The 13,984-nt window shown below is 42.6% G+C and overlaps 1 protein-coding gene across 1 annotated transcript; it reads left to right on the forward strand.

The window, feature by feature from the left end:
• The first annotated feature begins 194 nt into the window (after positions 1 to 194).
• On the forward strand, positions 195 to 13,326 carry LOC309369366 (protein MFI). The gene is given in 12 exon segments (XM_081910246.1): positions 195 to 288; positions 2,171 to 2,237; positions 3,042 to 3,162; positions 5,132 to 5,224; position 5,603; positions 5,606 to 5,688; positions 6,104 to 6,157; positions 7,305 to 7,505; positions 9,645 to 9,778; positions 10,979 to 11,149; positions 11,363 to 11,418; positions 12,945 to 13,326. Coding segments are annotated over 11 exon segments (1,104 nt in total). The 5' UTR covers positions 195 to 288; positions 2,171 to 2,199; the 3' UTR covers positions 13,097 to 13,326.
• Positions 13,327 to 13,984: the final 658 nt, after the last annotated feature.

Genomic DNA, 13,984 nt, shown 5'->3' on the forward strand with positions numbered 1-13,984 from the left:
ACATGGGCAGAAACAAGGTTGCTAATTTCTTTTTATGTATTTATCGCGCCCGTTTTCGAAGACGCATGGACCTTCCCAACGTTAATGAAGCTAGACCGGGCCGAAGCCGCGCTGCTCCGCCTGCCTTCCCCTCTTCCACCCGGGGCTCCTCTTCATGCCCCTCCCTGGCTCGCCTCAGGCCGGGGAAGGGACTAGGCCGAGAAGCCTCCGGGGGTTCCTATGGCAACCGGAAAACACCCCGCGAGCGGGACGCGGAGAGACGAAGGCCGCTTCCTTATGGGCGCGAGGGTAAAAAGGGACCCGGGGGTGGGACGAGGGGAAGGGAGGCTCCGAGGAGGGGGAAGAGCCGCCACCACAGCACTCGGGGGGGGCGCAGAAACGCGGAAGGGAATATGGTAGAACCTGTGCATGCATTTCTTGGAGCATTCACACGTGCGCGCACAAAGAGCTTCTGTTTGTGTGGTGACGCTTCCTAACTTTCAGGTGGGGCTTCTTTGGCCTTTTCCTTGGGGACGAAGGGCTCTTCCAGACGGGTGGTTTATTTGGCATTCTCCCTTATTTGTTTGCTGTTGAAGGCGCATTCCCCGTTTGTGGGGAAGTTAGATTACTTGGCATATCAGCAATGCTATATGCACCACACCCACCCTGCTTTCCAGTTTAAATTTCCATCACTTTCCTTACGGCAAAAAACCCAGTTCTTTTGGAGAAGTGCAGGGTATTTGTGTGTGTGCGCGCGCAAAACTGCCAAACAAACTCGACAATTACACAACCAGGATCCCACCTTAAATAGCAGCAGTCTGGAAGCACCCATGACTCGCTTTTAAATCCTGATTTACTCTTCCCTGGGAAAGTCCCTTTGAAGTTTTGAAGAAACCTATAGTCTTTGCCAGCTGCCTAAAAGTCCTTAAAGAGGGAGCCACGCAGGCGCCTCTCATAAAATGTTTTAAAAGTCTTGGCACCATCACTGAAAAGACCCCCCCCCCCCCGTTTGTGTTTTCCTACCTAGTGTCAGAGAAAAATACAGAGCAGGTGCTCTGAAGCTAATCTTAATGTTTGAGCAGATACATTTGGGGAGGTATCATGCACCAATGCTATTCCAACCCTTATGCCCCAAAAGAGAGAACTTTGAATGGAGGTCAGAAGTACACTGGTTGCAAATGGAGACGGCTTAATATTGAACTAGTATGACCTGATCTATTGGCCCTGGGTAATAATCTGTCAGATTCCTTTTAGCCAGTTGAAGTTTCCAACCCACCTGCAAAGGCAGCTCCACAGATAGAGTACATTGCTGCAATCCAATCTAAATGCGACTTTTATTAAGCATTTACAATGCAATCTAGAAGACGTGTCAATGAAGCCACTTTTATCTTCATTTAAACAAATTACTGCTGGCTTGCTATTTTTTTATTCAAATCCAGTTTTGTTTACTTTGTAAATTAGGGCAGCAGTTTGTAAACTACATCGTATGAAACGTTCTTAATCAAGGCACCTGTGACCAAGGTGAGGTGACTGCCTCAGGTGGCAGGATGTATTGGGGCAGCAGATCCGTCCTCCAAGGAATGCAATGGACGCTGCCGCTGGTGCACTCCTTGGAGGTCAGATCTGCCACCTCCTCGGCAGTCCCCCCCCCAACCTTGGCAGGAAATGGTGGGGGCTACCCTCTGTTTTCTCCTGGGTACTGCACCTGCCTGGTTCAAAATGGGCCCCTTTCTCCCCACCACAACTGCTTTTGATACCCACTTCAACCATCGAGTAAGGTTTATTTGATTCCCCCACCCTATCCTAGTTCCCGATGTAGATCCTTATTTCACCCTTGTTCCTGGTGTAGATCTTCACTCGCCCCTTCTGCCCTGGCACCATTTTGTGGTTCACCTCAGGTGCCAAAGTGTCTTGGGCCAGCCCTGCTCTTTAAATCTGTGAAGAAACACCAAGGATCCTATTAGATAGAGAATGGGGTTTGTGCAATACCGTTTCTGTCCATCTTTTTGAAAAGTTCTATTTTGCTGCTCCAACAATGTACTTAGATGTGTGTGAATGAAAATTGGTACTGTATAGAAGGCAACCACTATTTTGCCGATGTCATTCTTCATTTAAGGCACATAATGAGTTTTCATAAAGTCAGGAAAATGAGCGATAAACCCTTGTTCTGATCCATTGGTTCTTTGTATAGGATAATCCAGGTTCAAGCATTTTTCTGCAATGGAAATTAAACCCTCCAGAAGCCAACAAAAGCGTGGGTAAGTCTGTAAACTGAAAGATACAAGTATATACAAGTAGCAGCCATTTTGCGCACTTTCAATTGGCATGCAACCACCAACACACATGTCATTTTCAGACCCAGAAGAGGGTGGAAAGGGGAAGGGGTGTAATGGGATGGGCTGGACTTGTGTGTCTGGAGCGCAGGTGGGAAGTTGCCTGTACCTAAAAGATAACAAACAGCCTGATTCTATGCATTTTTACTCAGAGGTAAGCTCTGTTGTATTCTGTGGGTCTTACTCCTCGGTAAGCGTGTAAGCCCCATTGAATTTACCAGAAATTACTCCTGAGTAAATACCCAGAGAATGAAATACCCAGAGAATGTAGAAAAGCCTTTAACTTCCAGTGCATCACTTCTGCATGATATAGTGGAAGCAAGCCATTTTTAAGTTGAGTGCACGTTGTTATCATTGTGGATCATAAAAGAATAAACTTGTAAGTTCAAAGAGTTTAGATTATGTTACTATCTATTATTGAAACCATTGTAAAAAATGCTTTTCTTTATCAAAGCCACCAGCATTTATTACCTCCTGGTTTCCCTCCTTGCAGGGGGCATTCTACTTTTGCTTTTATTTTTTTCTATGTTTTCTGCAGAAACTATATATGTCTTGTGTGATAGTTTTGTTTGTCAATATCTCACCTAAATTATGAAATGTAAAATAGTAAGTCCAGTTCTGGTTATAGACAAAATTATCTTGTATATTTTTTTTAATGAGGGAAGTTCAAAAAAAACCAATGAATTGCTAATTGTTTGAATGATATATCTTAAAATGTATTATTTGAAGGAAACATTCAAGACATTCAGCATCCAAAACGGATGCTGTCGTAGAATTGTACCTCAGTGAGGAACATGAAAAAGAAAGTAGAGCAGCAACGGTTATTCAAAGAGCCTGGAAAAGATGGCTGGTAAGTTGGAAGTGCTACTTCTCTATACATTTCCTCAGAATAATCTGCTTCTGGGGTTTCTCTAGTATGAGTTAGATTTTTTGGTTTTGGTTTTAATTTTCTGTGGTTTTCTAGATCATAGCTTATAACTATAATCAATGTTGTAACTTCAAGGAACAATGGTAAATGTTTATCTGTGTTTTTGTATTTTTATCTGTAAGTCCCAATCTGAGGAAAAGGCAGGATATAACAAATAAATGAATTAAAATGAAATAATAACCTTATTGGTGATGTAGCACATGGACTGCACTTTAGCTTGTCAGCCTGGTATTCCTGAATCTGAGGGTCAAATTACTACCATATACTGTACCAGGCGTGGGGAGCCTTCGGCCCTCCAGATGCTGCTGAACTAGAACTCCTTTCAGCCGCAGCAAGCATGGCCAGTCTTCAGGAGTGATGGGAGTCTGAGGCAACCCATCTCATTTTGCCACCTGAGGCGAAATGGGAATGTGCTGCTCCCTGCCCCACCTCACTGCTGCACCTCCACCAATTCTCGGCAATAGCAAGAGCTTCCCACTACCGAGCAACAGTGTTTTGCTAGGTGCGGCTGCTCGTCTTCTTTACCTCATGAGCAGGGGCACCACCTCTTGCGCTTCCACCACCTGAAGCAGATGCTTCACGCTGCCTCTTGGGTGGGCTGGCACTGATGGAAGTTTGAAGTTCAGTGACATCTGGAGGGCCAAAGGTTTCCCATTCCTGCCTTATTTTATAGCCTACTATATGAAAGCAATTAAGATGTCATTTTTGAAATAGAAATAGCACCCGATGGGCTTTTTGAGGAGAATTACAGCTGTGGGGAGGGAGAAGAGTATTAGTCCTTTCTCTCCTATCATGATCCCAGAGACATCAAATAAGAACCCCACAGATCTTAGTTCCAGAAAGGAAGCTCCCATTCCTCTGTAGTGACCCCCAAATCGTACAAAAATGTTACAAAACTGGCTGGGATAGGGCAGGGCAGAATGGGGTGTTTGCAGACTTTTTCAATGGTGTTTCAAATATACACGATTTCACTTAAACGCACAGTGCCTTGGAATGTCACCCCCACATAAATTGGGAGCTGCCTGTATTGTGTATCACTGCAACTCAGGAGAAAAACCCTCTAGAGCAAAGCATAAGGTGGGGAGAAACCACAAAAGGAAAGGAACAAGCAACAAGAATTGGGGCAAGATGAAGCGTTGAGAAGGGAAAACCAAACATGATTACAAGTTCCTTCAAATAAAAGTCATATACAGTACTTGGATGAGAGTGTCTGTCTGTGTGACTGCCTATAAATATATGTCACAAAGAGGCACTGGTCAATGGTAAAGTACCCTGGGTTGCCATTGCCTCTTGTAACCTGAAGTTCAGGCATGATATTTTCAGAAAAAGCATTAAACAAGGTCTTCTTGAACCAGTTGTCCAGTGTGAAACTTGAGACCATGTACACCAGTCTTGTCTGCTCTGGCTGGCAGCAGTTCTCCAGGGGCGCAGGTGGATTCCCCCCCCCCCCATCATCTGCAACCTAGGAGACTGCCTTATATTGAGTCAGACCATCTATCTCAGTGTTAAGTCCACACAGCAGCTCCCCAGGGGCATTCAGACAGTGATCTTTCTCAGTCTTACCTGGAAATGCCAGCGATTGAATTTGAGACTGTCTGCATGCAGAGTGTGTGCTCTGCTAAGGAGTCACAGCCCTTCCTTAAGTTGTTTGGAACAGAGAAAGCTACTTGGTTCTTTTAAAGCAAGGGGAATAGAAGAGTCCACAATTTCTTGTCAGGATGTATTGGCCTTTGAATTTTTTTTTTTTTAATTATGCACAAACTATAATGGTGGTGGTAATGATGATGATGATGATGATGAATTTCTTGTATCCCGCCCATCTGACTGGGTTGCCACAGTTACTCTGGGTAGCTTCCAACAATAACAACTGTTATTTATCTCTTGTGGCCAGGATATCGGTGTGTTTGACTACTATAAAGACCTAATTTCCTTTAGAATATGCGGAGAACCTTATCATCTGATGAGGTTCATTGATCCTAAAGAGGTAAGGGTTAGATTGAAGAGGATCATTGTTTTAACTTCACTGTTTCACTACTATCTGTCAACTATTATTTATTTATCTATTATTCATGCATAATAGTATTTATACACTACCCTCTTGCAAAACTTTTGGGGGGGGTGTACAACAACATAGAAATACTTAAAAGCAATACATAGCAATTATTAAAATGGCTGACTACTCAAGAGATGTTTTAGCTACATACTGTAGACCTGTTGACAGTAAATTATAATACAAATAATTAACGGTGTCTGTTACTATGAAACACCCAGCTTTAACGCCAGTAGACACATTTAATGTGCTTTGACATCACAATCCTATATGTATTGCTATATATATCCTATATGTATTCCTGCACTGCAGGGAGTTGGACTAGATGCCCTTCTCTTCCAGCTCAACAATTCTATGATTCTCTGAATCTTTGTATGTTCAGTGGAGCTTACCTTCAGGTATGTAGGTACAGAATTGCAACCTTAGTGTGCTGAAAGTGAGTTTTGCAAATCAATATTTTAAAACCTGTTTGCCTACCTTCCTGTCCTCCTTTTTTTCCTGCCTCATCTTGCTAGCCATAGTTTTGAGATCTCCATGAAGAAGTCAGTTTATATAATTTTAGATTAATTGTTCCAGCCAAATTTCTGCAGGTAATTAGGTATAGGATTGCAGCTCCTTAATGCGCTATAAACTAGGTTTGCAAATAATTATTGGTAACTGGCTAGAACAGCAACAACAAAGCAAAGCAGTAATCAAGATTTAAGAGAAATAGGGAGGTAAACAATAATCTACAACCCAGAAAGCTTAGATATATCTGTTCTCCAAGGGTCTCATAACAAACAAGATGCCATAATTATTTTCCTTTGGTTACAGGCAGGATTTATAGATGCTGCAGCAGGGATTCATATAAGATTCAGACTAGGTGGGGTAAGTATCTTAGATTAGGGGTGGGGCATCTCAGGCCCAGGAACCAAATGTGGTCTTCCAGACCTCTCTGCCAATCTCCCTGGGTCACTCCATTTCTCCCCAGGCTCGTTTTGCATGACACCTCCAGTGTTTTCACCTGCCCGGAATGTATTCTTGAACTCTGCTAATGCCCCTTGCTTGTTTGGATGGAGAATAGTATGGCAATATGTATGGCAATTAGTCTCCTGCACAAAGATAAGATTGTGGTTCATTGCTCTGCCCACAGCTGGCATGTGGCCCTAGGAAGATTGCTGTGAATGGAATGAGGCCCCCAGGCTGAAAAGCATTCCTCACCCTTGGTTTAGATGAATGTCAAAAGTGCAAATGATACCTAAACATCTTAAGGTAAAGGTAAAGGGACCCCTGACCATTAGGTCCAGTCATGGCCGACTCTGGGTTGTGGCGCTCATGACTAAGCCGCTTCTGGCGAACCAGAGCAGCGCACAGAAACACCGTTTACCTTCCTGCTGGAGCGGTACCTATTTATCTACTTGCACTTTGACGTGCTTTTGAACTGCTAGGTTGGCAGGAGCACGGACCGAGCAACGGGAGCTCACCCCGTCACGGGGATTCGAACTGCCAACCTTCTGATTGGGAAGTCCTAGGCTCTGTGGTTTAACCCACAGCGCCACCCGCGTCCCTAAACATCTTACATACTTTATATTGCATATTTTGAAGTCTGTTAAATGTAAATTAATAAAATTGAGATTTTGCAGACTCTAATACTCTCCCTAGAAAAGTAATCTTCATCTACATGGAAAGCTAATACATCAGGGAGAAGGATTTTATCTTAGCAATTAAATGGTCGACCTGGGAAGACGAGTCCTACATGTTATTTCTGCTCATTTGAATTCAATACCTGTAAAAATTGCTTTCTGTTCTCTAGTCTGTCAAATGCAAATGATAATGAGTTCCATCATAGGCCCTAAATGTAAGTTTTAGGGAAATGCAGAATCCAGTCTGCTTCTAGTTCTGAGAGGAACTAAAATTAAGGGCCATTTACGACAACCAACAGAGAATTAAAAAAATAACAGTAACACTTTTTTTTAAAAAAGTGCAGTAGTCAATAATCAAGTTTCTCATTTTAAAATTGTATATATCTCTGCAGGTGAAGTTTCCTCCATGTGTATATTACAAGATATTTACCCACAGACCTGTTGTGGATCTATGTGCAAACAGTCCCAAAGACTACGCAAAGCTAGCAGCCAAGTCAAGGCAACGGCGAAGTTTCCAGGAAGCAAGCTTTGACGATCACAGGGATTGGTACCAACGCATAGAGAATAATGGCTGGAGACTCCTTTCCAACAGAGTAATAAAATAAAAGCATTTTCATCTGCTGCATCATTCTCAAATACCAGCAAAGCTAATTTATATGACATGACAAGGTGCCTGGTGGTGCTAATATACCTGTAGGAGCCTCTCCACCCCCATCATTCAGACCGGACACTGAGGTCCAGCTCCGAGGGCCTTCTGGCGGTTCCCTCACTGCGAAAAGTGAGGTTACAGGAACCAGGCAGAGGGCCTTCTCGGTAGCGACGCCCGCCCTGTGGAATACCCTCCCATCAGATGTCAAGGAGAAACAACTATCTGACTTTTAGAAGGCATCTGAAGGCAGTCCTGTTTAGGGAAGTTTTTAATGTTTGATGTTTTATTGAATTTTTAAGATTTTGTTGGGAGCTGCCCAGATTGTCTGGGGAAACCCAGCCACAAGGGCGGGGTATTATTAATAACAACAACAACTATTATTATTATTATTATTATTATCATCATCATCATCATCACTAATCAGGCTGCAACATTCAGGCTCTGATTGTGGGCTTCCCATGGGCTTCCCTGGTTGTCCCCTATGAAATCAGGATGTTGGACAGATGGGCTCTTCTCGTGTTCTGAAAAGTCCAGTTAGCTAAAATTACTGTTCTAACTGGGGATGGGGTTTTAACTTGGGTTTGTGTTGTTTTATTTATTTTATTTAAATTGTTTTAAAATGTCAATTTGGATTTTTGTATTTGTGGGCTGGGGGTTGTTTTGGGCTGGGGGTTTGTTTTTTATTAGTTTGTATACATTAGAATTGCTTATTGTTTTAATTATTTTTATTATGTATTTTGTGCTTTTGTACTGAAACTTTTATGTTGTGAACCCACCTGAGACCGGTGGGTATATATACAATTTTAATGAGAATAAAGGGAGAAAGCTCTAGGAGAGTGTCCTAGAGTATCACAAGGAAGTACAAGTGAGTATACCATTGGGATTTGAGTTTTCTGCAGCCAGTAGCGAGTTCAACAGATTGTGGAGTACAAATAGGGTACCACATGTATACCTCTGGTACGCTAACAGATTCTAATGTGGCAGTGGCGGCAGCAGTGCTTTTATTTATAAATATATTTACATACCGCCAACCCATACAAAACATCAAAGCGATGTACAACCGTATATAAAAGTATAATGAAACATAAAACACCATAGAAACAATTAGGGAAAAGCCATAATTAAAATGACTGGCTAACCAAGAACCAGCTGCATAGACGTGTCAGCATAAAAATATCTTCAAAGAGATGCTTGAAAGTCAGTGGCGAGGCTGCTATTAGTAAGCTGCTTCCTTCCTGGGAACTCGTAAGAGCACCAAATTAGGAAGTGCCTGGGATGGCTTAATTAAGTTATAGGCAAGAGCAGGAGGGGGAAAAAAATACATTTCCATGTATTGGTGTTCTTGTGCCGGTATGCATACCTGAGGAGGATGTCAGTATGAATCGATGTCAGCAAATGCCAACTATTTTTTGCCCTGCATGTCTGAGGCCTTGGTTCCCATGTTTTACCAGGCAGCATGGATCTTTCTGGAGTTAAGAGACTACCAGAACACCTAAGATGACAGCAAGGCTAAACTCTGTGGTAGCATCCTCTATCCTCTGTATTACAACAAACACAACCATTCTCTGATGTTCCTCTGCCCTTGCAAGCAACTGTCAGTTAAGTGGAGCATGGGCAAGAAGAACTGAAGCTCATTGATTTTATTTTTATTTGCTTCACTACAAAACAAGAGGGGGAGAGGCAAGGAAGTTACATTTTGGTGGCTGTACAGGAACAGCAATATCCTCTGCAGAGCTGTGTGTGGCCAGGAAATTCATATATAGTGGTACCTCAGGTTACATACGCTTCAGGTTACAGACTCCGCTAACCCAGAAATATTAGCTTGGGTTAAGAACTTTGCTTCAGGATGAGAACAGAAATTGTGCGGCGGCGCGGCAGCAGCAGGAGGCCCCATTAGCTAAAGTGGTGCTTCAGGTTAAGAACAGTTTCAGGTTAAGAACGGACCTCTGGAACGAATTAAGTACTTAACCTGAGGTACCAATGTAGAGACAATGGCATAAATGGAGAAGGAAGGAGGTTAGCATTGACAAGGGTCAGAAAATTATTACGCATTTGTAACAGTTTGTGAAAAAATGTGTTTCAGTTTTGGAAGGGCATGGACCCCTTAACTGCTAAAGACAACATCCAAATAAAGGAATTCCACTACTGCAAGGTGCAGAAGAAACAAGCTGTAGAAAGAAAAAGAAAAAGAAGAAAAATAGAGTGGCTGAAAAAAATGTGAGCTTCTGCAGGTTTGAAGTGCTGTACATAACAGTGAACTGTTTTAATTTTATCTTCTGAATAATTTTATTACCCTTCATACAGTTGTCATGATTAAAGGCCTCCTCCTTCAGGCACTATATTAATTGGCCAACTAGACACAGTTTGCTATAAATCATAGGTTAAAAAGTTCCATCGCTTTTGCTGGCTCATTTCGGCCCCACCAAGCCCAAAGCATCCTGCCAGCCAAGTATGGTGGCCTTCTGCGATCTTAATAAAACACCTGTGTTTACTGTGTTGGAAAATGCCTGAAATGGAAAAACAGACAGCAGGTGATGCACTTTGAAGTCACAATTGTGCTGCCGATTAAACTTCTGAAAACCAGTGATTTAAAGAACAGCAAGGGGATTTTACAACACAGAGGTTTCACAACACAGCCCTGTTTGGCTCTTGGAACCTCTGCTTTTTGGAGGTTTGAAAAGCAGAGATGGAGAGGGAGAAGGGCTTTCCATCCAATGGAAACTGCTTCAGCCTCCCACTGCCAATGGGCAGGTACAAGCATGTCTTGCTCTCCTGCCAGCTGTCCGTACTGTAAGGGAAATAAGCTCAGAGGGAAACTACATGCAAAAAGAAGAGACACTGGTTTATCAAAAGGTGATCAGTTGACAAGACAGTCCTGGTGATAACACAATCCCCCGGCCTTGGTGTCACATGTAGTGTGAGAAAATCTGCACTTTCCATTCAAGCAACAGGTGAAAGAATTGAATTGCCTGATAAATTTTAATTCAGCAGTTTCATCCTGGAACTTCCTTTTAAAGTTCCTTTGCTCAAGGATGGCCGTCTTAGGATCCGATATAGAGGTGTCCTGAGAAGTTTAAACTTGTTACTTTCTAGGTATTAACATGAACTTTCAGTGTTCAGAAATTAGCAGAAAACTAGCAACCTCCTAGGGTGTTTACATTGTCATGAACACTGCCTTGTTGGTGGTCCACTGTTAATTATTATTTTGCTTTTAGGCAGTTGTCACTGTCTGCTCTTTTTGCATTAAATCTCCATCTAACCCCCTCTCCCTTTCCTGTATGATAGCCAGTTTAGGATTGCTTTTCATGCATATGAAGATTTGATGCCATAGTTAATGCATTAGCCTTTAAGGTACCACAGGACACAGTTATTTTTGCTACCCCTTTGTAAAATGAAATGTCTGCTCCTGTTTCCTAGGTACTTTGGCGAAAGCCTGCAAACTAAAACTGAGGACACAAATGCAACAGTATTAATTCAAAGAGCAGCAGAAGGGTTAATCAACACTCTGAAGGATGAGGGGATAGATAACGTCATGGAATGGGAAGTGGATGAATTGCTGAAATGGACAAATGCACTCAACTACGAAGAGTAATTTGACTTTTTATTCTTCTTCCAAGTCTTAATTATTTATTGTCAAAAAGGCTGCTCTTATTTTTAAATATCCAGGTTATGTGTTAATGGCAGCATAGTGCCATATTACCATATTACCTATATTTCAAAGCATTAAGCCATTGGGGGCGGGGGGAGAGTGTTTCTGCTAACTTTTGTTCCATTTTACTGAATGGACTTTGTTGTCCCTAGGTATGTTAAGGAATGGAAAGAAATTGGAACAAGCAGGATTTCCAGCTGCATCCAAGGTAAAGGACCTCTGCCTCTTTCTGGCAAATCTCCATGTAATTTTCCAGCATGGGAGACCCAATTGACACACAGTGCTGGCAGAATAGCTGTGTTGCAGCTACCTGCATGCTGGTGACATGATTCCTGTTAATTTACATCCAAAGCAGAGTCTTTCTCTAAAGTGAATGGCTGTGGATAGAAGTAGCATGAATCGTGTGAGCCGATCTAGTTATCACCTTACCAACCTAATTGTTTGGGTTGAGAGCTAAGTGATAGCCACACGGACTGTATAATGCATTATTTGGATCTGTTTTGCATTTTTCTTCAAGAATCTTCACTTCATTAAGTGTTTGCACAGTAGAAGTTGCTGCATGCATCTGCATTTCACAGTGTAGCAGGAACCCCTTCACCATCCCAGCACATCCACAGGAGCCCTGCCCAGTTGCTATGCCAACCCTGATGGTCCTAGACAGAAGACAATCAAGATCACAAAGAACTTCCATATGGGAGTGGATTCAGCATGGACTGGAACAAAGGACAATGATCAGATCTTCCTTCAGGGGGCAGGAAACTGCAACTACCTTTTGTCTTCTGAAAATGACTCATGGGGAGGGGGGGAGAGAAGGGAATCAGCCAGGTGACAGGACACTCAGGTTACCACCACAACTCCTCCCTCAACCCATTCTTTCTGTAATGTATGCATTATGTTTCTGGGGGTGGGCTTGACCTACAGGATGGGAATTTCAAAAGTTTTTATAAGGTCTTGCACACCATTTTTCTGTGTCTTTCCTCTCCTGCAAGTGAGGGGAATACCCTGTTGTAACAGTTCAATAAAGGCCAAGCCTACAGGCTGCTGTTTTGCTCCAAGTTATCCTGGTTGGTGTCTTTTTTTTTGTCCAAGGGAGCCCTCGGATTTTTCCGGTAAAAACAGCTGGCTCTAAAATTCATTCTCTGAATTTCATGAAACATGTTAATGCCTAAATTTCAGAGGTATTGAAGAATGTGTGTAAAGAACATTGCTTAGAGAAATTTTGCTTAGATTTATTGCATCTTCAGTAACCTCACTGTTGTCATATGGTAAAGAGAAAACAGTTCTGTCCCAGTTAAGAAGTGAAGTATGGAATTTGAGGGAATTCTGTGGCATTGTACCAATTAAGGGTGTTAACTAGTTCAGACAGCATGTTTTTTCTAGTTATGTTTGCTGTTTGGTTTGGTTATATTATTCAAAATGTGATAACTGACATTATTGTCAACATATTACTACTGACACAGAGTGACTGTTCTGCAATTCTGTATAAATGCAGAAAAAGTGCAGAGCTTGGCAGCAGGCAAGGAATCTTAACAGCATGTAAAACCTCAAGTAATTCTATGAGACTACTCAGAATTTCATAGCAGAGTTGAAATTTGAATGGAGTGCATCCCAACTAATAGCTCTTACTACTGTAACTGCTGTTTAACATCATCTACGAATAAACTTCTGAACACAACGTTCCATTTGAAATAGTCATTTAAAATGCATTTCTTAAATTTCAATTCTAATCTTTAGGTTTCCAGTTTACTGACAAACCAATCATCTCTTTGGAATCGAATGAGATACCAAACACCATCAAGCAACTAGTAGAGTCACAAATGCATTCGGATAAAAAGAGTCAGCGCAAGGTAAACACTTCGTACAGTTCAGTGGCAAAACTTACCTGACAACTCTACAAGCAGCAGCTACAGCAGCAGCAAAACAAAGCTTCAGAAGACAGATAAGCAACAAACAACCTGGATGTTGAAAGATAAGTAGCTATCTCTGTGTACTTGTGTATTTTGCAGCCTTATTTGTCCTGGCACATTAACACAAAATCCAAAAGTATTTTAAGTCAAACCTTATTCCAGAATTGTGGTGAAGCACATTGAATAAAGGAGTTGCTTCTTGAAATGCAGATACTGTTTTAAACTTGTATGTCTACTAGCTGAAAGTGCCTGGTGTTGCCCAGACATTCTAAGGACCCTCAAAATTGTGAGATGTATGAACAGGTAGTCAGTCGTTTTAGAGCCGAGCATAGCAGATGCCCCCCCCACTCCCTGCAATCCAGGGGACCTAACCCAGATCTGTGTCAGGTCTGCTTGGTCCCCCGCATTGTCATCTCAACCCGCCCCCCAGCAACATCACTGCCCATGTCCCCACTGGGCGTGGCTCAGGCCCCAGATGTACCCACCAACAATGCCATCTTGTCCCACCCTATGGCTGCCGTTGCTGCATTGTTGGAAACGTGCCTCACTTGTCACTGCCACCTTGCCAAAAGAAATCCCAACTCCTGCATCAACGGTTGCCATTGCTTCTTGGGCCATTAACTGATGATGAGAAACTGTCCAACCACTGGCACTGAGATAACATGGGTGGGAAGTAACTAGTTCTGCCCCCCCCCCCAAGTCCTGGGGATCTCTGTGGCCTCAGACACACTCTTTTCAGTTCTGCTACCCTACCAAGCATTTGTTCTTGGTTAGCAGTTTGTGGTTTGTCTGGAGGAGACCAGCCCCATGCTCCCATATGGATGACACTGTTGCTCAGCTCACAGCAGTAGGACTAAAGGAGTAAAG

Source organism: Podarcis melisellensis (assembly GCF_964234715.1).
Source record: "Podarcis melisellensis genome assembly, chromosome: 4".
Classification (NCBI taxonomy): domain Eukaryota; kingdom Metazoa; phylum Chordata; class Lepidosauria; order Squamata; family Lacertidae; genus Podarcis; species Podarcis melisellensis.